At 50.0% G+C, this 25,691-nt stretch overlaps 1 protein-coding gene across 8 annotated transcripts in view; it reads right to left on the bottom strand.

Moving 5' to 3' along the window:
- Positions 1–23,585, bottom strand: part of MTSS1 (MTSS I-BAR domain containing 1) — a 140,219-nt gene extending 116,634 nt beyond the window's left edge. For all 8 annotated transcript variants that reach the window (XM_070392313.1, XM_070392309.1, XM_070392312.1 and 5 more), the window contains exon 1: positions 23,017–23,585. In XM_070392313.1, coding sequence (XP_070248414.1) covers positions 23,017–23,088 — 72 coding nt within the window. In that variant the 5' untranslated portion in view covers positions 23,089–23,585. The remainder of the gene's footprint in view (positions 1–23,016) is intronic.
- Between the last annotated feature and the right edge of the window lie 2,106 nt (positions 23,586–25,691).

Below are 25,691 nucleotides of genomic sequence, written 5' to 3'. Positions count from 1 at the left end.
TCACGCTGTGACAGGCATCTGATTCCGACAATAACACAACACCCGATTCCGATGACACAGGAACAATCTGTGTATGCTCTCTTCCCTGCCGTCTGGCCTACAGCCCTGGTGATATATAAATGTATTAGCCCGGGAATGGGTTTAGAACAGGGGTGGGCAAACCTTTTGACTCGAGGGCCACAATGGGTTCTTAAACTGGACCGGAGGGCCGGAACAAAAGCATGGATGGAGTGCTTGTGTGAACTAATATAAATTCAAAGTAAACATCATTACATAAAAGGGTACGGTCTTTTTTTTTTTTTTTTTTTTTTTTTTTTAGTTTTATTCATTTCAAACAGGCTGGATCCGGCCCGCGGGCCGTAGTTTGCCCACGGCTGGTTTAGAATGTGCTCAGTCCTGTAATCAAGTCAACACTACAGACAACAGCTGGAACACGTTGGGCAGAATCTAATACATACAGCGATGCATCACTTTTTGAGTCAGTAGATGGTGGGTCCAAATTCAAGATGTGCAGGATATTCAAGGCTCTACCTTAAATATTCTGCATAGCCTGGGAATGTACTTCCTGGGAAAGGCCCCCTTTTTTCTCCACCTGATCACGGCCCTGGCTGTTCTCACTCTTATTCCAAATGGTAGGGAAGAGGGAAACAGAGGGACGGGGGCTCCTCCCAGGATAGGGGCCCATTGGGAAGCATCATCAGAATCTCAAGGTTGGGAAGTTACATCAATAGAGCTGCTCCACTGATGGCTTGAACCTGGCATCTAACTACAACAGGTGGCCCCCAGCACACTTCACCATCACCCTCCCTCCCATGGCAGCCTATATCTCCTACCCTGTCTTATATATCCATGCAGCCCTAAGTCTATCCTTCTGGGCAACTTCACAGTTAAGTTTAATATTTGTCTACCGTATATTAAAATGGACTATTTCTGGGAGCTAAGATTTAGACCAATGGGTTGCTTTCTTGGTCATACTTTTCCTCTCTGGCTATAGTTTGGATTTTTTTTTGTAATAAGGTCATGTCATTTTTACAAAAACAATAAAAGTCATTACATAAAAATTTTAAGATCAAATTAGAGGTTCTGGCAACGACAGCACCATGAATTTACAATCCATCCAAACCCTAAAGTCTCTTGCACACAAGCTTCCACATGGATGTCTTTTCAAAGAACCGAAGATAACCAGCACATCCACCCACAGCTTTCCTTCTTTCAGCCGCCCCCCAAGTTCAATTCCATCTCTACCTGGGACCCTGCTTTACATCCCCACAGCATCCTGGGAAAATCCATCATGTCTCCCTACTATTATTTATTTATATTGATCTTTAGAGAGAGAGGAAGGGAGAGGGAAAGAAAGAGAAGCATTGATGTGAAAGTGAAACATCCATCAGCTGCTTCCTGCACATCCCCTACTGGGAATCGAGCCTGCAACCCCCCAGCATGTGTCCTGACCGGGAATCCAACTGGCAATCTTTTGGTGCAAGGAAGGAAGCCCAACCAACTGAGCCACACCAGCCAGGGCTCCCTACTCTTTTTCTAAGCAAGGCACTCAGACATGAGCTCAAACCTGCCGGTACAATTCTGCCAGGGCAAAACCGAGCGAGGCCGGACACCTCCCTGCACCTGCACATTACATTTATATTAAGATCGGTAGCCAACCGACCAATAGGCGATGCAAAACAAACCCAGAGAAGCGGAAACCATGGTGACAGAAATGTCGCTTGTCATTGAATCACTTAAATATAGAACTAAGACTAAACACCTGGCGGGTTTTGGGTGCAGGACAGAACATAAATACTATGTTAAAAACAGCCAAAACCGGTTTGGCTCAGTGGATAGAGCGTCAGCCTGCGGACTGAAAGGTCCCAGGTTCTATTCCGGTCAAGGGCATGTACCTGGGTTGCGGACACATCCCCAGTAGGGGGTTGTGCAAGAGGCAGCTGATCAATGTTTCTCTCTCATCGATGTTTCTAAGTCTCTATCCCTCTCCCTTCCTCTCTGTAAGAAATCAATAAAATATATTTAAAAAAAAAAAAACACACAGGCCATCTCTTGATTTCGTTGTCAAGGGCAGGAAGGAGAAACTATGCAATGAAGTAAATCATCTCATCTTTCAATACAGAGGCCCAATACATACTCTGAAGCTGCAATTTAGCTAAAACTTAACAATTTCACCTTCCTAATGGCTTTAATAGTCTTTTTATCTTACCCTTAGAGCAGTTTCTCTACCTGGCCACTAATGACATTTTGGGCCAGATAATTCTTTCTTTAAGGGGCTGCCCTGTGCATTATAGGATATTTAGCAGCATCCTTGACCTGCACTCGGTAGATGCCAGTCGCATTCACAGACACCGCTGGCTGTGACAACCCAAATGTGTCCAGACAATGCCAGATGTCCTCTTCGGGGCAAAACCACCCCTGGTTAAGAAGCACCGCGATAGAGGAATATCTGAGAAACTCATTTCTCTCGGCGCAGAAACAGTTCTCTGGAGCTTAGCGATTTGTTTGGTATCACTTGTTTCAATTTTTCTGTTAAATCAAAGTGAAGTTAAATATGTTTTTATTTTGAAAATATCATGCAGACCACGAACACCTTGTTATAAAAGTGCCGTGTATACCTTTCTCTAGCAATCCAGTCTGTCTGACAAGGTGCAGGCAGACATCTGGAAAATTATCTACCAAACAGTAAAAGGGACTGTTTCTGGGAGTTAAGATTTGGACCAATGGATTGCTTTCTTGTTTGTACTTTCCTCTCTGTCCGCAGTTTTTGTTGTTGTTGTTAATAAGCTCATGTATCATTTTTATGAAAACAATAAAAGTTGTTTACATAAAAAAAACTTAAGATCAAATTAGAGGTTCTGGCCACAGCAGCACCATGAATTTACAGCCCATCCAGACCCTGAAGTCTCCTGCACACAGCTGAGAGCGCACCCATCAGCTCTGCAACTGTGCCTCCGAGACCTGCTGGCCCAACTGCAGGCCTCTGGGTCACTCCTCCAGGCTGCCATTTGCTCCCATGGGCTGCTAAGCTGCACCAGGCCAGGGATCCTGTCTGACTGGTTCCTGGCAGAGGCCCTGAGGCAGCTACATCTGAGCTACTGACACCAACACCCATGCACAGGTCTTGTCACCATACTGCGCAGCCACATGGCCTCCATCCCATCTTCCTGCCCCGGTTCTTCAACCCAAGAGCATAACTTTATTTTAACTTATGTTGCAAAGGCTCAGGCTACCACCATTCTAGGTCCATCAGACCTTGTGGGAAAATCCAATGACCCACTTAACATACTTACTATTTTCTGATCCAGTCCAGATATGAACACCCCTTCTACACCCACATCCAAGTAAGGAAAGAGTGGAGGGCCAAGATCAGAGTCCACTGGCTGGCCAGTAGAGCTCTCTGTCCGAACGGGCATCGGTGAGCATCCTTAAGAGTGCAAGAGTTCAACCGACAATTACCACCGTATCTAGCCATTCCTTCTCTTTCTGACCCACAAGGCAGTATAAGCAGCTTTTTGAAAAGCCCATGTTCAGACCCACTGACCACCAACTTCTAGCCAAAGTCACCATCACCTCTCATCTACACCAAGAAGGACATGAGAGCTACCTCTTCCTCTCCCCAGCGCCAACCACTCCCATCCAGGGAACCCTGAAGAAGGTCACTGAGATGAACCAGTGGCAAGAAGCCTGAGCAGGAAGCATCGAGCCCTGAGTTCTAGCCAGGATCCTGCCAGTAAACGACTGGATGAAGTCACTTCACCCTCTCAGGGCCTGTTCCTCCTAATGATAAATAATAATAAAAAGCAATCCCACCACCATCACTGAACACTGACATTACTGAACACTGAAAGAATACAGGGAAGGAATAAAGAACCCAATGCAGGAGTTCAACCTCCTGGACCGAATCTTCACTCTCGTTTGCAATGTGACACTGGGCAAGTCGCTGGAGCTCTGCATGGGGACGGTCACCACTTCCCTGGGTTGGTGTGAGGAATGAACGAGGTCAGACATTAACACGCTCAGTAAGTGTTCAATACACAGTTGAGAGGATTGATCCAAGCGTTTCTCAGGCTGTCGGGAGAGAAGTCATAAACTCTCTAAGTCAGACCGTCCATCCAGGCGGAAATCCCTCATTCTCCGTCCTCAGTACGGAGCCAGCTGTACACGGGTACACTGTGTGTCTCACTGTGAGTTAACCACAGTCACAGCAGAGCGAGGCCGGGGCGGCTGGGTGCACAGTGTCAGACAAAGTCTCTGCCGCTCCTAAGTAAATGGTGGGTAGAGTACGCCAAAGCGAGATGAACGCTCCTGAAAATGATTGCTCAACCCACTTCAAACACTACTTACCTGCCCCCACTTGGAGCCTCACTTCAGTCTTTACCAAATTAGCAACCAAAGGAGGGTCCCCTCTCTCGTCAAGGGGTGCAGCACGCCGCTCTCGCCCACGCACACCCACTCAGCCCCAGAAGCCTGCCAAGAGCAGCTCTCTCCCGTCTTAATGATATTTGAAGTCTTTCAAAGTGTCAGGCCCACCTCTTTCAGGCAGCCTATAATTTAATGGGTTCTAAAAAAAAAAATGAATTTCTAAGAACACAAGACAAAAACCTCCCTGTGTAAGAAAAAAACTTTAAGTGTGTAAATGTTATTAAAACTTAAAAGGCATGGTGATTTGAGTTGCTCCATATTTTTTTTAAAGTTTCTTTCAAAGTTTCTACCCACTTGAAAGTAGTTTTACTACAAAAACCCAAAAGTATGGAGGAAGGGAGAAAGGAGGGAGAAGGGACGTGGAGAAGAGGTCACAGGGGCAAAGCCAGCGGCTGTTCTGGCCTATCAGACTTAGTCAAGGGAAGCACACTCAAATTTCAAAGGAACTTTGCAGGTAAAGACACTGTATGCCCTGAGGACCCTTTCAGAAGGCAATTCCAATACAGTCCCTCATCGGTTCCACCTGCACCCCACCCACCAGGAAGTCCCGAGTCCTCTCCCGAGGCCACGTTGCTGCCTGGGTTCGCATTTGAGGAACTCCCTAGGAAGGCTGTCCGGGAGCTGTGGAAGTCTCGACACAGACCCCACTGCGGGGTTCACCAGAGAACACATCAAGGTCTCCACACCTTTCAGACGCACGGAGGGACCTGGCGAGTATCATGCGAAGTGAAGTAAGTCAGTCAGAGAAAGATTAAGTATCACATGATCTCCCTCATATGTGGAATCTAATTAATAAAATAAACTCATGAACGGAGTGGATCCAGAGACATGGAAGCGTGGAACAGAGTATGGAATCTGGGAGGGAAGGAGATGATCAACCAAAGACCTTGTATGCATATATGCATAACCCATGGACACAGACAATAGGGTGGTGAAGGCCGGGGTGGGGGACGGGGTAGGCTGGAGGGCTCAGTGGGGAAAGAGGGGGACATAGGTAATACTTTCAACAATAAAAATATTTGTTAAAAATATTTTTTAAAATACACTGTATATATTTAACATGTAAAATAAAGGTTTCCTAACTTTTCAGACAGACCCGAATAAAAAAAAAAAAATGAGACTCCCACTGAGCACCCGGCTTCTGCCAAGTCAAAGTCACAGGCAAAGGGAAGAAAGACCCTCCTCCCCTGGGACCCCTGCGTTTCTCTGCAGAGGGGAGCAGGCAGGTTTGCTGAACACAGAGCTCAGATCACACTGGGTCGTGCGAGAAAGGAAAAGGCCCCTGTTACAGAAACGGGACGAGAACTCGGGTTTGTTCACAAGCATGGAGGGCTCGCTCAATGACCTGCATGACTGTCCCATGTCCTACGAGGAACGAGAGATGGGCTTCCCTAAAGACAGGCTCTAACTCACAACCCTGCAGCCACGAGGGGCACATGCTGCCCTCACCACGTCCACCACCCCCGATGGCGGTCCTGTCTCCTAACCTCCACGGCGATCCAACAGTCCTGGAAGCTGCTACTCAGCTGTCACCACCCGGCTCAGATGTCCCCTCTTCCCGGGCGCTCTCAGCCGCACCTGCTTCTCCCACGTCACACAGTTGTCCATCTCTGAGCCTGAGTCTCCCCACTGAACTGTGGACTCGAGGACTGAGAAATGAGGAAGGAAATGCATTTCCAGTAAGATGGACAGCAGGGAGGCAGAGAGGACCTGAGCAAGAGGGTCCAATAAGGTCCAGGGAGGGTCCAAGGAGCGGGAAGGCAGGGAGGCAGGAAGGACCGAAGCGGGCTCTGCCCCAAGGACACTGCAGTGGAGCAGCTGTGCTGGGAGAAGCAGGAGATGGCGGGGTGGACAAGGGGACCGTGAGCAACCTTCAAGGGCAAGGCCCAGAGCTTCCACCAGTTGGACGGCAGAGGAAGACTAGGCGGGGCCTTCATTCAGATGGCAAGTGACAAAACTCCCAAGCCAGCCAGGTGACCAGAGGGCCTGGCTGAGGGGTCCCACACCTGACAGCAACCTGGTGCCCTGGGCAGCGGGGAGGAGAATGAAGTCATTGTCTTACTGCTGAGGAGAAAGGCCTAACTTTCAACTCCCCAAGAGTTTGGTGGCCACCTAAATAAACATGTGAGTTGGCTTCTCCCTCCCCACCCTCAAGGCTGAGCTGTGGCACAGCCCTGCGTCTTTCTCCTGTCCTTCCTGGAGGTTGGGCAGGCCCCTGGCCTTCTGCAGGGCGCAGGACTCAGCCGGTGGCCATTCTGGCTTGGGTTCTGTTTTGCTTTGTTTTGTATCAAACAGAAGCCCAGGATGGCCTCCCACGCGCGGAGCAGAAGAATAAACTGTGTAAGGCATTGGCAGGGCTGGTTAGCATGGGCCATAAATAATGCACGAGCTGCCTCTCCCAGCCCAGCCCCAGCCCGCGGTGACAGCGCGACTTCAGAGGACAGCTGAGGGAATCAGACACCACCAGGAGCGTGGTGGAGAGGGGGCGGTTTCAGAGGCATCCAAGAGTTGGAGGACTCTCAGGAAGAAGAAGGACTGGGCTTAGCCGATAATAAAATAGGGACCAGCGGGCACAGGCTATACACAGGCACAGGCTATAGAGAATCAGGCTCCAGCTCAGAGACCTCTGTCCCGTCCACAGGTTCCGGACAAAGGCTGGCTCCCCAGTAGTTATGGCTGATGAGAATCCAAGGCATGGGTATGCCACTGGACAGGCAACCTCTCAAGCTCCTCTTCCCACCTTGACAAGCGTCCCTGTCGCCATCATCATCATTTTCTAAACAGCTGCTAGGTATCGGGTACTTGTATCAACATTTCTCACACCTGGGGATCTTGCAAAAACGCAGGCTCTCATTCCTGGGGTTGAGGTGGGGCCCGGATGCTGCGTGTTTAATTGGAGTGATGCCGTGGTCCCCAGACCACACTCTGAGAAGCACAGCTGGATAGACACTCTTATTACAGGCTGACTACCCCACGAGGCAAGGACTACTATTATTTCACAGCCAAGGAAACTGAGGACCAGCGAGGTCTAATCTGAAATTTGATCCCAGATCTGACCAACTTTGTGGGCCAAGTGCTACCCAGATTCTGGGAAATGCAAACAGCCAGATGAACAACCCCAGCCTCCGGGTGCAGCCTCGGGGCCACAGAAAACCAGTCAGCAGGCAGGCAGGGTCCTGCTTCCTACTGGGGTCCTGTAGGAGCCTACACAGAGTAGAATGTGTGTGTCTGGGGGGGGGGGGGACTCCCTAAACACACAACCCCCAGTTACAGTGGCAATGCCCTGAGGGAGCTATGTCACCCTAGAAATGGTAGGACCCTCAACCAAGTGAAAAAGAAGACAAAAACAAAGAAAAGTCCTTTGCAGAAAAAGGTCTTATAGGAACACACTAGAAATGGTCACCGTTGCTGTCCTCAGTGCTGTGATTATGGGTAATTTTATCACATCTTCAGGTTTTCTGCGGACGCTGGAACCAACCTGCTGCTACCAGGAGAAGGGGCAGTGTGTCTGAGCATCTCCATAGGCTGCTGCGGCCCCCAGGTCCGTCTGTGGATCTGCAGGAACCTCATGGGGTGAGCGCAGCCCACAGCATCCCCCCCCTCCTTCTTCTGGGCACACCCCTTGGTGAGCTCAGACGTTCGGGAGATGAAGAGCTCAGCTTCAAGAGGAAGCTTCTGACCTAAACAGCAGCGCCTCTGGACCCCTCGCCGCTTGAAGCACAAGGCAGGAGCATCGGCTCCAGAGCGGGTGTGCAGAATGCAGGGCGGCCCGGACATGCCTGTCACAGCTTTGTCCCCAAAGCCACCCTTCCCCACCCCATCCTGCGAGAGGAAGGACTCCCGAGATCCTCGGATGAAAGGCACTGTGTAAGCCCATCCATCAGAGAAACCATCCCTGATTGGAGCTTGCCTAATCCACTAATTATCCTTGTCCATCAAGTGGATGACAGCCCTGGAGATAATCAATGGTTGCTTCCTTGCACGCCCCCCCCCTCGCCCACTTGCCCAAGCTCACCAGCAATAATACGCCTATGAAAGAGAAGACTGACCACAAAAGGTGCTCCCCCCACCCATCCACCCTTCCAACTGCCCCATTTGTAACTCTAACACCCTAATTAAGTCAAGGACATCCTTCCTCCTGTGTTAGGAGGTTCCAGGCCCAGAATCCCCATGGGTAGGTCTTCACTTGCAATAAGAAAATAAAATAAAAAAGAAGAACAAATATGTCAACCGCATGTTCAAAGTAGTTCAAATGTATTTCATGGTCATCATTAAGCACACCGTCTCACTTTACATAGACCCGAGGGGGCCAACGGCGTTCACTGCAACCCTGGGAGGGCAGGCAGCAGAACGGGCATTCAGCGCGTCCCCTTTTCCCTGGAGAGCTAAGGCACGGAGAGCTTCAATATCTTTAACTTCCCAAAGGTCAGGAAAGGGTTTGCCCTCACACCTAATTTACAATGAACTGCTCCCTAAGTTTGCTCAGTTCTTCTGAACACAAAACTGTCCCACAGATTCCCCTAAAACTTACTGCTCCTCCGCAGCTAGAAACCTGGGGACTCGAAATCTAAGCACCTAGCACCGGGCTGGCTGCTCTTCCCCAAGTGCCGTAAGGGACGTTGGTGTCCAGTCCGGCCTCCTCATGATAAAAAATACCTATCTACCCCCTCTAACCTTTGTCCCACTACACAGAGTCCAACGCTGCTGCTGCAGTTGTTTATTCCTGTTTATACGTGTCTACAAGAGATAATGAACCTAAGCAAAATACTTGGTGACGTGCATTCCCCATAAAAATGTCAAGTGTTGTTATTATCGCTCCGTGTTCGCACGCCTGCACTTACCCACTTCTCCCTGGAAGTGCCCTCTCTGGCTGGCCCCCACCCAACTCCACAACTGCTTCTGCCTTATAGGAATCAGTTCTTTTAAAATATATATATGATTGATTTCAGAGAGGAAGAGCCAGGGAGAGGGAAAGAGAAACATCAATGATGAGAGAGAATCAATGACTGGCTGCCTCCTGCATGCCCCCCACTGGGGACCGAGCCTGCAACCCAGGCATGTGCCCTGACTGAATCAAACCGACTTCCTGGTTCATAGGTCAATGCTCAACCACGGAGCCATGCCAGCCGGACAATTCTTCCTGGGGGTGATCTCTCCAGCCCCCTGAGTATCTGGCACAAGCAGAGCACCAGGACCCGAAAGGAACCCTGCCTGTGCTTGGGGTTTTGTTCTCCCCGGGGAGCACCTCTGTGTTCCTCCTCTACTCACTTTGAAATTGTAAGCTCTCCCGAGGCAGCGGTGGTGTGATCGACTCGTCAAATCCACCCTGGGGAGCAATGGCCATACCACCCTGTGCGCACATCTGTGTGCTCTGCCACCTCCCACCAAACAGAGCCTCCTCCACACCCCCAAACCCCACCCGGCTGCTTGGAATGACGCCCAGGTGAGCATCACCACAAAGGGCCATGGCTGTGTGTGTCACTTCTCAGTCGCTGCCCTGCTCTGGGTGTCCTCCCACTGATGTCCTTGCCTGGAGAGAAGGGCCTAATGGGCAGTCATGTCCCAGAGTCTTCAAGGACCCATGGGGTCTAGGGCTTAAACGCCTGGCTCTAGAGTCTGACTGCCCAACCTCAGATCTACCCCCTGGGTGACCAGTTACCTAGTCAGCCGTGCCGCCCTGTCTTCATGTATCTGTAAATGGTGCCCACGGCAGTCCCCACCTCAAAGGATGGTAACGAGAGTAAGCGAAATAACAAGTGCTTACGAGGGTGACTAGCACTCAACAAATGCTGGCGATACCTGTTTTAATGAGTCAACAAATAATGCCAGCCACCTTGACTAGGACATTTAATGAGCACCTACTATGCTCAGGCGACCGGCGGGGTGAAGGCCATACAGAGATAAGGGAACGCTAACATGGAAGCCACCAATCCCTAAGCCTTCAGAGGGCACCAAGACCCGAATTTAAAGTAATGGAAGGTGTGGTTGGGGCAAGCTTCAGGGAGGGGGAGTGATGCCTCCCCCAGGTCTCAAAGGTAAAAGAATTTTCCTGGCAAACAGGAAGAAAGAAGGAAGGGAGGAAGCATTCCTGCAAAAGAAACACAATTAGCAAAGCAAAGGAAGTAGAGACGGTGACGCAAGTCACTTAGATCAGAGTCACTTTTTCACCTGAAACACATTCCAGGCAGGTGTAATGTGGGGGCTGGTGGGGTGAGTGAGGGATCCTTCCTACTCACTTCATGAGCTGCAGAGGAGGCTCTTGGCGGCTCAGGGCAGCCCAAGAGCCACCCCCACTACACCAGACCTACAGATAGCTGAGCCCCACCCCAGATCTACATGGTCAAAATCTGCGGGGATGGGCCCAGGGATCTGCATTTTACACAGTCCCAGGGGACATTCACGCTCTGCTCACTAACATCACAAACAGCAAGAACTGAGAATCCTCGCACTAAATAAGATGCATGTCCTTCTGAGGCCTTGGAAGCTGCAGCCCAGCAATTTCCGTCCTAACGCTCCTTGCGATGTAATCCCTGGTGACGAGCACTCACACATGGGAATGTGAACTGATACTCTCTTTCTGAAAGGCATTTGGCAGTGGGTTCCGAACGCCTTGAAACGTCCATACCTGACGACAGCAATTAATTGAGGCCACTGAGTATAGAAGCGACACAGTCATCGCCGTTTCTGGTGTCATTCCCAGCGGCCCGGGGTAGGTCCTGGGAGCGTGGAGGAAGTCCTGTTCGGTGAAATGTGGCAGAGCACACCAACTGTGCCCAGTGCTGTCAGGCCATTGCTCTCCAGGGTAGAGCTGACAAGTTGATGTCACTGCCCTGACTTAGGAGAGTTTACAATGAAAAATAAATAGAGGTGCTCATTTAGGAGAGCAAAATCCTAACAATGTGTAGCGACAAGGATACACTCATTGCAGTGCTGCTTACAGTTCATCAAAACCTGGACACAGCCTCAACACAAACCAGCATGGAACTGGCTCCCACCTCAGGGCCTCTGCACATGCTCTTCTCCAGCCTGGCGCATTCTTCCTCTGATATCTACATACTTCATAAGCTATGCTCACAGGGCACCTCCTCTGTGAGGCCTTCCCTGACCACCCTATTTAACAACAACAACACTGCCCCTGCTTTATTTTGCCCCATTGCACGTCATCTTCCTGATCTATGAGAAGTGACTGATTTACTCACTGTGCCTGTCCCCTCTCCACTAGAATGTAAGTTCCAGGAGGGCAGGGCTTTCTGTCCATTTTATTTATTGCTGTATCCCTACACTTAACAGAAAACCTGACACACAGTGGGTCCTCAAGTACATGTCGACTAAATGAATGAACTACAGACCTACCAAACAATGCAAGGCCACGCAGCCACTAGAACTGTCTCGGCTTATGATGACACGTATAGAACGGCAGTATAGCGAGAAGCTAAGTGAAAAAAGAAATTTCGGGCACAGCAGAGGCCGCACCAGCCTTCCTCTAAAATGTGTGCACATAACCCACTTTGCGATCCAGTGGCTAAGGGTGACTTTGATTTTTCACTGAACTGAAGTTTCTCCGTTTGTCTCCCATTAACTTTATAGATCTTGCATAATCTTTGAGACGTACTCCCTCATGAAATGCTCTCAAAACATTTGCTAATTTATTTTTAGGGAAAAGCTTCCTCCTGGGTGACTTAATTAGAGTGTCCCTAATTAAGGCCAGGCCGACATCAAAGAGGACAGGTTCCAGGGGACCCCTGCCCAGGTCTACTTCTGGTTGCAAGATGGCCTCAGTCCCGTCAGGCGCGGCCCCGCCTCCGAGTGCTCAGATGCCAAAGGCTTGGCCATCAGCTAGTTACTCCTGGCTCTGCTCCCCGCTACTTGCTTCCTATTGGGGTGCCTCATCCAATTATTCAGGCGCAGATCACATCCTGCTGGAGAGCTGGCTTTGAAGGTCCAGTAAACAATCACTTCAAAACAAAGAGCGACCATTAAACCAAACTCAAAGACTTCCTTAATGGCCGCTGCTCAGCTGCAGGAGCCAGGCTCAAGCAAGCCAGGCCTCTCATGTGCAACTGAGTGAGGTCTGTCTCCCTGGGAACTAATCTCAAGGCAGGTCAGCCTCCTACTGCAAATACCCCCCTTCCTGTTTAGCACTCAGCCATGTGTGTGCACAGCCGGTTACTGGGGTGACCCTGATGGGAGAGGTTTTCTCCTGCAAAACAAACATGTCATGTGGTTGTCACCTTGGACAGCCAAGCCCTTAGGTCTCACACTCCGCCTACTCCCCACATACTTCCCTCCGCTGACAACTTAGAGACACTGGCCAGGTGAGTCAATTGCCCAACAATGTCATGTCATTGGCTGGATCAAACTCTTCAAGCACAGTGAGGCCCCTGGAGGTTCTTGAAGCAGCTCAGAGAAGAGCCTAGATTTGTATGCTTTATCTGGTTCATCCTGACTCCTAAAGGGGTGTGTGTGTGTGTGTGTGTGTGTGTATAGAATAGTCATCAAAAGATCAATGAAATACACCCATTCCAGAATCTGAAAATGAAATCCTAAAATACGATGCTGTAAGAGTCAGTGCAGCCTCGTGGATAAGAGCACAGGCTGGAGTTGGACCACCTAGGTTCAAATCCCAGCTGCGCCTCTTACTAGTTTGATAAAGTGGGCAAATGGCTTAACCTCTCTGCACCTCAGTTTCCTCATCTGTGAAATGGTAACCATGCAGTAACTACCTCACTGGGTTCTTATTTGTAAAGCACCAAAATATGCCTGATTGTGCCAATCAAATGCTTTTGGAATATGGGAGATGAAACTCAGCTCTCAGCTTGGGCGTCACCTGTACCAAAAGCCTCCCCCGACTGTCCCCCGATTCAAATGAGAACCAGAGCCCCTCCCCAGGACTCCACGCTGACATCTGTCGTGATGCTGATCACGCTGGTTGCTAATTCCTTGTGTGTTCCTCTCCTAGACTAAACAACGTTAGGGTAAGGACGGGGTGTCTTGTCCAGAGCGCTACCTCCACCACCCAGCGGTGCCTGGCACACAGAAGGCATGTCATCAATTTGTTGAATACACGTAATGTGTTCCCTCAAATGATTTATTTGCTTAATAAACATTTCACTCCTGTCTCCACCGCATTATAAAGGGGAGACACAGGTTTCTTGTATTTGCTAAAACACCTGAGTGCAGCGTTCAGCAGGGTACCCCGCTGGAAATTACCAGGGTAGCTCAGACACACAGAGCGGTTTATTTAGCAATTACTCCGTGCTAAGCCCTTTACACAGACTTTCTCATTTATTTCCCAACAACTTAAGAGGGAAGTTATTATCCCCACATTTCTCAGATAGGAAAACCAAGGCTCAGGGAGGCGGAGTAACTTGCCCAGAGTCATAGAAGTGGCAGAGCCAGACGTCAAAGGCCAAAGGCAACCGCTAAAGGTGGAATGCCATAAAAACACGGTGGAATCACCGCAGAATGCGAGAAGTCCCTGTGGGTATCTTATCTGACTTGGTGGGAAGAGGAGGGACCAGAAATTATGCAACTTTCTGGTGAGGCCTTGAAAGACGGGAAAGATTTCATTAGGCAACAGGGCAGAGAGGGTCCCTCAAGCTCTATTGGGGCAAACGGGATGTGGTCAAGGAAGCCAGGGACCCCGGGCTGGGGAGCACTGGGCACGGAGCAGGCCACTCAGCTGGGCTGAGCCCAGGGCTCCCTGAATGCCAGGCTAAGACAAGGGCCACAGCAGGCGGGCCGGCAGTCTGGAAGAACCCAAATGTGGCCAACTCTGGGGAAGGACAGAAGCCTCAGGAAGCTGCTGCTACAGGGCAGGCTAGCGGCACACAAGGCCACTGTTCCTGGTGGTCACTCCAGAAAACGAAGATGCAAATAATGGAGACAGAAAAAGCTGGCCTTTACAAGCAACTCCTCCCTCTCTCTCTCTCCTTACCCTGGTGTAAACATCTTCTAAAAAAATTTTTTTTAAACATTAAATGCTCTGGGGACCTCAGCCTCCCCGCCCTCCCTTTATATACTGACACTGGGATTGCAAATATAGAGATGCAAATAGGAGGCCTGGCTGAGCCAGATGAGGTTATAATGAACTGGGGAGTAATTTACCTAACAAGAAAAGAAAAAAAAAAGCAACTTCCCCATTTCCTGCAACTTCATTGCGAGCTCTAAATACAGCTGGGTGAGGGGTGGGGTAGTGTTTGCTCTAAGAAGTGGTGGAGATAATTACTACACTGATTTTGAGAAGTCAGAATTCTTCATTCCTCGTTCTACAAGACAGAATAATACGGGCGACAAACATTTGGGTGCCTGCACGCCAGGCACCATATGAACCCTTTCACAAGCATTATCCCATTTCAGAATCTTGCAACAACCTTAGAAGGTGGGTACGGACCCATTTTGCAGAACAGGATAATGAGTCTCAGTAACTTGCCCACGGGATTTAAAACCAGATCTCTTTGACTCCACGGCCAGCAGTAGTTCTAGAATTTCTACAGGAGGGGTTGAGGGGCGATAATGTGGCCAGAAGGAGGTACAAAGCACGCACAATATTTTTACTTAGATGGTGTTATAGGTCCGCACTGTCCAATATGATGACCACTAGCCACATATGGCTGTTTAAATTTAAACAAATTAAAAGTGAATAAAATCTAAAAATCAGTTCATTGGTCGTACTTCAAGTGCTCAACAGTCACATGTTGCTAGAGGCTACCATATCTGACAATTTCCATTATTGCAAAAAATTGTATTGGACAGGACTATTACATATCAACTAATAACAGCCAAGTATTCTAAAGATGCTTTTTCTGTTATTTTTCTATTTCAACTTATTTAGTGTTATTTCACAGTAAATTTGTTATTTTAATTTGTGATAAAAATACACATACCCTGAACCACTAGAAAGAGGGACAAGTGGGACCTAGAGCAAATGAACCCCGAAACATCGCCGGAAGCAGTAAGGACAAGTTGAACGTGGCACACCCTGAGAAGGCAGGGAGGGCCCTTTGGAAAAGACGATCGTGCTGGGAAAACCGAAGGCAGCAGCAAAAGAGGAAGACCACGTAGGAGCTGGACTGACTCCATGACAGAAGCCCTCGGTAGAGTCTGCAGGAGCTGAGCAGGCTGGGAGGCTAGGGCATCACTCATGCATAGGGTCGCCAGGAGACGGAGCGGACTCAGAGTGCGTGATACATTCACATATAAAATGCCCCATCCTGCATTGTTAAGCATACAGTGTTAAACACATTCACACTGTTGTACAACCATCTAAAGATGCCTTTACTCAGATTTAGGTAAGGTGGAGAAAACCCTTTGAAGGTGATGAAATTGTGTACAGCTCAATGTTCCTCAAGCCTGGCTACACATTAGAATGAGCCGGGGGTGTTTTTTATAACCCTAGTACCCAGGATGCACCCCAGGAATAGGGTCCAGGCTTCAGTGTCTTATGGCTCCCAGAATCCAATGCACCTGTCCCTGTAGCCCCGCCCTTTCTACCGAAAGGGGCACACCTGTCCAGAACTAGCTCCCCCAGCCAGACCCACTCCTCCAGCCCCTGAAGACTCCTGTCGTGGAGGTGGCAGGAAAGGGAGTCCCAGGCCAAACCTGCCGCCCGCCTCCAGGAGGCCACGGATACTGCACACGCGAATACTTTTACTGCTGGCCAAATTCTTTGAGGGAAAGAAAGCAAATAAAAAGACACATCACTCAAAAGGCACTCAATTGATTTTTTTTCACCCACTTAAACTAGACAGGAAAAGAAAAACCACTCAGAACTATGACCAAGGCCGTGTGTGCCAAGAGGCAGCACAGGAAGGAGTTTTTTGGTGATCCCATCAACTTACTTCTCCAAACACAACTCAACCCAAACCGGAGGGCTACGGGGCATAATTAAACACAGAAAGCTCCTTTACAAGGGAGTTCCAGGGCTGGACGCGAAATGAGTTCAAGGTAAGGCGTTCTCTTTGAGGAGCCATTTGAACTTTGGGTGAACTTACTCAATTCATATAATTAGGAGGAGCTGTCGGGCTTGCACAGTCATCCTGCCTCAGGGACCGACGTATGAATGCGGCCCTCTGGCCCGGCATGGAGGCGCTCTGGGGACAAGGACAGGAGCCAAGGGCGACCGCTAGAGCCTGGCCCAAAGAACTCTTTCCCCTCCGCACACCCAGGGAAATAAGAGGAAAGGAGAATGCCAGGTTATCTGTGAGAAAAGACTGGTAAGCGGGAGAAGGCAGGAAGCCACACTATGTTGATGTGTCATAAATTAAACAATTTCCACAAAAGTGGCAGCCAGATGGGAGCCGCCCACCCCAACAACCATCCTCACAGCAGCTCAGCTCAAGCTCACACCTCCAGGCTGAGTCTGAGCCAGAGGCCCAGAGATCAGATCCCGTCTTCCCTGGGCCTCTTGTGGGACTCGGGCATGTGAAATGCCATCTTCTATAGGTATGTTCTAAAGCAGGAGTCACCAACCGGAGGTCCACGGATCACTGGTGGTCTGTGAGGTCTGAAAGGTTGACGACCGCTGTGAATCTAAAGAGCTCCCGCCCTACGATCAAATAGGTCAAGGTCCAAATAGCAGTCCACCTCACCATGGCCTTAGACAAGGTACTGACTCTCCAAGCCTCAGTTTTCTCATCTGTAAAGTGGGGTTGATGTGAGAATGACATGAATCCATGCATGCCAAGCACTTAGCACAATGCCTGGCACACAGTAGGTTCTCACCAAGTTCCTTTCTGCCCTGTTCACCACATGCAGTGAATGCTGAGCACCTACTTGCTCTGTACAGGTGGCACGCCAGGGCATCTTCAATTGGGAAGCAGCAGAGATGACACAGCCCTTGCCAAGCCTCCCCTAGGCTAAGAGGTGGGAAACACTGATAATGGGTGGGCTGCTCTGGAATCTACACTGGGTGGGTTTGGGTGTTGCTTTTGGGGGTCTTTATGTATGTGTGGCACATACTCGGATGAAACCTTCTGCAGAGTCCAGCTAACTCCAGGGAGAACCTTGGCAATCAAATACAATGGGTTTCCTCAATGCTCCGCCAATTAATTTACTCCATTTGTCTCTCTGCTTTGCTACTTAATAAGGCCATATCAGCAGTGCAATCTGCAAATCTGAGTTAAACTGCTTAAGGCATCAGTTCCCTTTAAGGAGCCCCAAATGCCTCTTGTCTGATATCCTAGGCAGCTGACTCTGTCCTCTGGCTTTTGTTCGGTTTGGGGAGAGGTATGTCTTTGTTTCTGCGGAGGTGTGGGTTTTAGGGGAAAGTATCCTTGAAGGCAGTTCCGAGAAAGAATGGTGAACTTGAAATGAGCTCATTTTTCCATAACCAGTTTTGAACATCTAAAGGTCTCGCTACAGAAGGAATCATGCCAACGCTCACCCATCTCTGGGAAGATGGAAAAGGCCTCGATGAAAATTATAGGTAAAGCGTCTAATAGATCAATAGTTTCAACATTTCCACCCTCCAAGCATTTTAACAACCTCAGAGGAGCTATCCAAATGACAGGTATCATTTTAGCTTTCTCCTTTTCCCTACCCCCAAGTGCAAAATGACGAGTTCAGAAGCCCAGAGGCCAGGCGCCGAGGAGACATAACATGCATGGGACAGACTTATACTGAAACTGTCCAGTGCTCAGCTGAAATTCAAATGTACCTGGGAATTCTGTATCTTTACCTGCTGAAATCATAGCATGGAACTTGGTGCCTGCAACCCTGCTGATGCTTAATAGATATTACAGAATTAGGGATCGATGTTATTCACGTAAGAACTGAGTGATAGCTGAACCCGGCGAAATTCAAGCTCAGCTTACCTTCCACGCAAACCGTGACCCAAGACTGGCCTTCTCTCTGCATCTGAGGCATTACTAACTGTGGAATCTCAGAACATCCAGCAACTAGTTCTGAACCATTTGGTTAAATGTGATGCACCGGGATTTTCCCACAAAAACGCTCCAGCCAAGATTAAAAAAAAAAAAAAAGATTTCTTTTCAAAACTGGACTGAGATTTGCACACACACACACACACAAAAATCTATGTAGAACAGACCCTAAATCTCTGAACAGGCACCCGTTCCGGGCAGTTCCCTGCTGCCAATTTTATGACATCTTTACTTCAACTTCTCCCAGAGGCCCAAACTGAGGAAGCTGTAAAACCCTGGGCAAACACAGCCATTTGCTAAGAGAAAAGCCAGCGTGGGGCCCATCTGGGCTTTGCTTGTCCTGCGTTTGTGTGTCACCATTTACAGAGTGGCCCGCCTCCCTCGGAGCACCTGGCCACTGGCAGAGGCCTTGGCTGGGTTGTCGATATCTTCCTCACAGACACTTTTTGTCAAGAATCAGGGGACCTCCTGCAGGGACTGACTGACACCCTGCCCCAGGCTGGACTCCACATTCTCCCTGAATGGCCACCAGACTGTATTGGACATTAGCTGCTAAAGGCCCACAGGACAAGCAGCTCTCCAAGGGCGGCCCTGTGGATCGGTGGCTCCTGGAGGCCCAGCGAAAGGCCTTCCACAGAGCAGGCCCCCCGATAAACACTGAGGAAGTAAACCTCTCTGCTGACTGGAACCCCAAAGCTAACGCAGGAGGAGAGACAACCACCACTCTGAAACCACGATCCAGGGCTGGGCCCACTACCCACATTCTTGATCTTATGATAAGTGAGGGAAAATATGGTGACGTGCCTTTGAACCACAAAAGATTTCCATGGAACTCAAGAAGTCCCTTTAGCAGATCCAATTTTAGGCCGAACTCCAGAGAGGGGATACTGGTAGCAAACAGAGGGGGACTGAACAAGGCCCCTATTCTGCCCGGCACAGGTGCTGGTAACAGGACACCCTGTCTAAGCGAGACCTGGGTGGGGAATGCAAGGTGTGGTTGGGTGTTTTTTTCACTCCCAGTCGCATTACATAAGGCCAAACACACTCTCCGACCCGGTACAAAGTTCTCCCTGCATCAGGCCCGATTCAGCTCCTGACACGCTGATTCTTAAGCAACAAGGTGGAGAAAAATATTTGATGTTAGCATCCAACTGTTTTTGAGCTAAGTTAATTATTAAAAGAAGAAAGACAGCCACAGGGTGAGCTGCCCTTAAGTTTGGCCAGAGTCTCCTGGTCCTATGAGCTCCCCGAACATCACGAATTCTATGCAGGTTCAATTACTTACATTTAAAAAAAAATAACCAATGAACAAATACAAATATCAAATCGGTATGGTGCACACCTGAAAGTAATATAGTGTGCTGTGTCAATTATACCTCAATTTAAAAAAAATATGATGTTTGCAACAGTTATCCTTGGATAGAAACTCGGAAAAGATTCCAGGACCTCCTTAATGCAGTCAACATGATCTAACCATCAGAAGCCAGTCAACTGACTTTCCACACACAGTCACTCCAAGCTGCTCTTCCCTGAGACAAGCAGGCGATGCGCCCGTGCCTCCAGCCACATGAGTCTCTTGCTTCCCCTTTTCCTCTGGGATCAGCTCACAGCAGCCGACTTGATTTATGTGGATGGGCGGAAAGGCAGCCAGTAAGCGATTTTGCACACCACCATTCATTACTGACCACCACCACAGTAGGGTGGGAGAAAGGGAAAAAACACAAGGTTTCCTCTCGACAAGGAATCAATAAGTTATTTAACAGCTGCATCCCAATGGGAGCCAAGTGAGGGTTTCTTCGGCGCCCCTCCCCCTGAAAAGGATGCAACTCTGGCCCTGACAGCCGAGGACTTAACCAGATGAAGGATCATTAGACGGAAGCAAAAAGAAGCCTCCCTAGCTTTTCCATGTCTTGGGCTCTCTGGCTTCGGAAGATAGATGGTGCGAGGCCTTGACATTACTCCATTTGTGTTGTTGTGTTGTTTTTTTCCTCCAAAGAGGAAATCGACTCCCTTCCTGTGCTGCTGTTGTTCATTTTGGAGAATCAAATGCTACTAAAAAAGCCATTTTTCATATCTTCCCTCACCCCGGTCCAACGTCACTTCTTAGAAAATGACCTAAAAATTTTCTCAAGGTGGCATTCCAAACGGGTGTCCAACATTTGTTTACACCTGACCTTCAAAGTGCACAGAAAGGGGACGAGAGGCATTCAAACCCATCGTGGGAGTTCAAAGAGGAAAAGGAGCAGATAAGCAGGGCATTAGAAAGCCAGCTGATTTCAGCATTAAAAACTGACTTTTACTGCTGGCAGCTGCATGCATATGCATACTCTACACTGCTTAGCCTATATGCCCAAATTTTAAAAGTCCCTTCTAAAATGTCAGTCAACTAATTCATGAAGAAATCTTTTAAGAAGAAAACCCCATGAAAATATTCAGCAACTATCTTATGAATAAACAAGCTTGGAAATCAGACACCCCCCTCTCTTTTTCATTCTCTCTCTACTCCCCCAAAAGTCTGAAATTCTGCAGACCCCAAGGCATGTTGTAGTTGTTGTGTTTAAAATCTTTGCTGCCAAACCAAAACCAACAGAAACCTTTAAAATAAATACCTTCCCACAGGATGTTGAACAAATGCTACTACATTCCAAGGGAAAGAACTCAGGAAACACAGACTATAGATCCTGCACCCAAGGGGCATTAAACAAGTCTTTATTTTTAACTGGAATCTTGTGGACGAAAAAACATGCCAACGTAGCACCCACAAACCCCCAGAGCCACAGTGCTGCAGGGTGGCCATGGGGTGGCAGGTGGAAGCAGAAGGGCCCACTCTGTGGAGGGTTACCTACAGAAGGGCTTCGTGCTCAAACCGGTAAATGGGAAGAACCAAGGCTAGATTCTGGATTAAAGAACAAAGAGAGAGGGAAAACTCTAGATGTTTACACTCTGGAACTGCAGTGGGCAGACCTATTAGGTCACTGGGTTCTTGTAACTACTACTGGGGGCCTGGAAACATCCCTTTCTCTCCCTAAAAAAACACAAGCAGCTTTACCAACCCATCCCAAATTCTTCCCCTAGTGATCAGAATAGGCAGGCGTGTGCCTCAAACCAAATCCTGTTTGATTACAGGCCTGCACAATTAAGTTAACCAGAAATACTCCAGGAGTCCAAGGCGGCACCAATCTTTGTCTCCAAAGAGCACATCAATGGTGAACTGGGGGCAAAGGAATGCGAGGGGCTGTCTTTGAACAGGGAATAATCTAATTCCAAGTGGCTGGATTAGAGGCATTCCGGGGCAAACAGGATACCTTTGAAGATAATGCTGCACGGATGTCAATTTCTGACAAAAGGCACCGGCTCTGTAGAAGGATTTCAAAATAGACAAGAGCAGGACAGAGGCACCTTGGAGAAGTTCACCCTGGGCAAGGTGGCAGTTGGTTCTAAAAGGTGGAAGTAGCCCGTGACAGCTGAACATTCCTCCCCAAAGTCCATCTCCAAGGCCAAACCCTGTCCAAACCTCACACTTCATCAGACAAAAGCTCCTCGCCGAGCCCAGGCAGCGGCTGAAGGGGGGCTGTCCACACCCACTCGCTGCACAGCTTCCAAACCTGCCCACTCTTTTTGGAAGCTGAGCTTTTAATTAAACACCACCTCCCCGGATCTGTTGAGGCAAATTGAGGCTGGGCTAGAGCCAAAGAGAAGCTCCCTAAATACACATGGGGAAAAAGATCCCCCCACCGCCCCCAATTCCCACCTCCAGCCAGCTCAAAGGGCTGATTATATTTCCCTTGGATGAGTAACGGAGGGCCCCCTGGTCTATCTCTATGCACAGAAAATCCACGTCCAAGGATCAGGTTATCCCCAGTCCCACCCTTCGCAGGAAAAAGCCAGGGTGTTGTTCTCCACCCCCAACACACGCGTGTGCGCGCGCGCGCACACACACACGCGCACACAATTTTCACAATCCTTCCAAGAGAAAACCGGGAGTCTGTGTGTGGTGGGTACGGGTGTGGGGGGAGGGGTGAGCTACAGTTGTTTGTGGGGCCCCAATCTCGCCTTCAGGCTGGGAGCCTCAGCCAGGGCCAGGAGGGGCCCCTGCAAGGCTGCTCTGAGAACTTCTGCTCCGCGCCCCGGGGAGGGCCCGAGGGAAGGCATGCACACCCTCACCAGCTTTGAAACGGCATAATTAATGCCTAATTTGTTCGGATCCCTCCAGGTGGACCTGAAAGCCAAGGAGGGAAAGGGAGTCTTCCTTTCCAGGCTCAGTCCGCGAGCTCCTTTCCGAGGCCAGGCAGAGCCCCCAATACCGCGCCAGGCGCCCCCTCCCCGTACCCGGGGGGAATCAGGTGTCCGCCCAGCACCCAGCCTCTGCGGGTCGCAGACACTCTGTCCAAGGACAGACAATGGAAAACTTGGAGCCGGGGCCCTGAGCCCCCCAGGAAAATGAGTTGAGGCCGCCCCCTGGGACAATGAGCAGGGAGAGGGGGAGGGAGCATCAAACACCCCCGTGGAAGCCGCCCGACCGGTGACCCAGCAGAGCCCGAAACGGCGCCCGGGTTGAGCAGGTGACACCCGGCCGCAGCGCTCCCGCAGGTGGCTATCGGCCGCCGCGCAGACCAGGACCGGGCGGCTGGCCCGGGGCGGAGGCGAAGCGCCGCGGCCAGGTCAGCGCGCGGCGGCCAGCGCCGCAGCCGCGCCCCCGGCGACCTACCTTCATGTCGCTGATGATGGTCTGGAAGAGGCCTCCGAGCGCGCTGCATTCCTTCTCAATCACAGCCTCCATTTTCCCGGCGCCGGCGGGGACAGGACGCACACGCTGGGCCGCCTGGACTGTGCGCGGGACCGGGCTGGCTCACCCCGGGAGGAATTTCACACTCGCAGCCTCTCCAGCAAAGAGGACCGAGTGCCCGAGGTCGACTGTTCTCTGCCCAAAATAATAATAATTTCAAAAGCCAAACCGCTCCGTAGGGTGATTTGCCTACATGCAGCGCTCGGCTCCTGGCCTTAAAAATGCCCGGAGAAGGCTGACAATCAGACCACCACGGGTGCCCACGACGGAAACGGCAAAACCCATCTTGAGGCAGAGAAAAGCGCCCGCTGACCCAGGGCCAGCGCCATTAAAAAAATGCAAGGTTTTCCAAATTAATAGATTTGGGGGAAATTACAAAAACAAAATCGCCCAACAGCAGAGCGGGTGAGCTCGCAGCGCCCGGATCTGTTGCTCGCAGCCGCGGCCGCCGCCTCCTTTTCACTCCTGCGCGCCCGGCCCTGCGCTCGCTCTGGCTCGGCTCCCGCGGACGTTCCGAGAGGCGCACGCGCGCTCGTGGCCGTGCGTCCGCCGCGGGGGTGCGGGAGGGCGCGTGCGCGCGCGCGGGGCTGGGAGCGCGTGCCCGGGAGGCGCGTGGGGCGCGGGCAGCGGAGAGGCGCCGGCAGGCGGTGCAGCGAGGATCCGAGCCCGGCGGGAGCCTCCCCCTCCGAGCACGCACAGGGCACCTTCTGCCCTGGCCGCCGGTCGCAGCGCGGAGAGGGCGTGTCAGCACGAGGCGAGGGGAACGCCCACCCCACAATGGCTGCGAGCGCCCGGAACGGAGGGTGCACCCGCCACTCCCCGGGGACTCACGGTGGCCAGCTTAGCGCAGTGTCCAGCAAATAGTGAGCGCTCAGTAGGGCGAGAAAACTGCTGCTTGCTGCTGCTGCTGCTGCTGCTACTGCTGCTACTGCAGGCTTCTCAGAATAGGCGCGGTCTGTGATATCAGGACTGCAATGCCAAGTCACGACTGCAAACAGCCAAATATGTCATTTAAGGAGAGTTCGGGGCGTGTCCTGCAGCGGGATGCGGAGTTCAATAAAGTTGCAGGAGGCTGGGAACGTGGATTGATTTGCCATTGCTAAATAAGTGGCAGTAGAGCATTATTGCTGACTGCCCGTGGCTTGGACAGTTTTTCAGGCCCACAGAGGTCAATGGTGTTGGTATAACTGCAGAGCGCCTTGTTGGGAAGTTTAACCTGGAAAGAGAGCGCATGTGCCCAAGTTGACGGGGGAGCTGGTGTTTCATTTTCGCAGCTCCACCGCCTAACTGCACAGGTCTCATTTAGATCAGGATCAAATAGACAAAGAGGAGGGGACCCCGAGGAGCGGCTTTTAAAAGACCTTGAAACAAAAGCACCAAACTCTGGGCTGTTCCCTTGACCCTTGAGCTGACCGTTGGCAGCACTAAACACACAAAAGGAAATGACAAAAGAAACCATATGCAACATGTAATAGACTATTTCAGACTCAGTGATAGGAAAAGTTCTGGCTTTGAAAAGCTGCGTGAATCAAAGAAAAGCACAGATCTGCCTATCACAGCTCAGAAGATCATTTTCCCCGGGGCCACTCTGCCCAACTCTTAACCACAACCCTCTTTGTCCACTTCTCTCCCCAAAATCATAGGAAGGAGTGTCGCTTCTGGAATGAGCTGCTCTCATGGGGATGTATAGATCTTATCTTCACCTTGCCAATAACAGTGCTGACGCATAGGTTGTTCTTAATCATTATCGTTATTATGACTTTACTACTATAAATATTGTAGTGATCAAGATCACTGATTTACAGCCAGATTGCCTGGGTTCAATCTAACGGGATGGCCTTGGGCCATACTAATGGGGCCTCAGTTTCCTCATCTGTAAATGGGGATAAAGATAGCATCTACTTCACAGGGCTGTCCTGAGTTTCCCCTAGACCCGTGGTCGGCAAACTGCGGCTCGCGAGCCACATGCGGCTCTTTGGCCCCTTGAGTGTGGCTCCTCCTAAGCCTTAGGAGTACCCTAATTAAGTCAATAACAATGTACCTACCTATATAGTTTAAGTTTAAAAAATTTGGCTCTCAAAAGAAATTTCAATCATTGTACTGTTGATATTTGGCTCTGTTGACTAATGAGTTTGCCGACCACTGCAGCCTAGACTAATATATGTAAAGCATTTAAAGCAGTTACTGGCACATAGTAAATACGCACTCAAAAAATTTTATCAACAAAGATTCACAGTAGTCAAGATGTGGAAACAACCTAAATGTTCATGGCGGATGAATGGATAAAGTGTGGTGTATACATACAATGGGCTATTATTAGCCTTAAAAAGGAAGGAAACCCTGCAGTATGCAACAGCATGGATGAGCCGCGGGGACATTATGCTAAGTGAAATAAGCCAGTCACAGGACAAGGACTGCATGATTCCACTTATATGAAGTATATAATAAAATAGTCAAACTCAGAGAATGAGAGTGAAGAGTGGTGGTTGCCAGGGGGTGGGGGTGGGTGCTAATCCATGGGCATGTAGTCTCAATTATGAAAGACAAGTTCTAGAGGTCTACTGTACAACACATACTTACACTTAACCATCCTGTAT

This window comes from Myotis yumanensis, unplaced genomic scaffold (assembly GCF_028538775.1).
Source record: "Myotis yumanensis isolate MYYU_CA2020_CCGP unplaced genomic scaffold, mMyoYum1.0.hap1 SCAF_15, whole genome shotgun sequence".
NCBI lineage: Eukaryota > Metazoa > Chordata > Mammalia > Chiroptera > Vespertilionidae > Myotis > Myotis yumanensis.
Note: the sequence above shows the minus strand (reverse complement) of the source record. Positions and strands in the feature narration are given on the sequence as shown.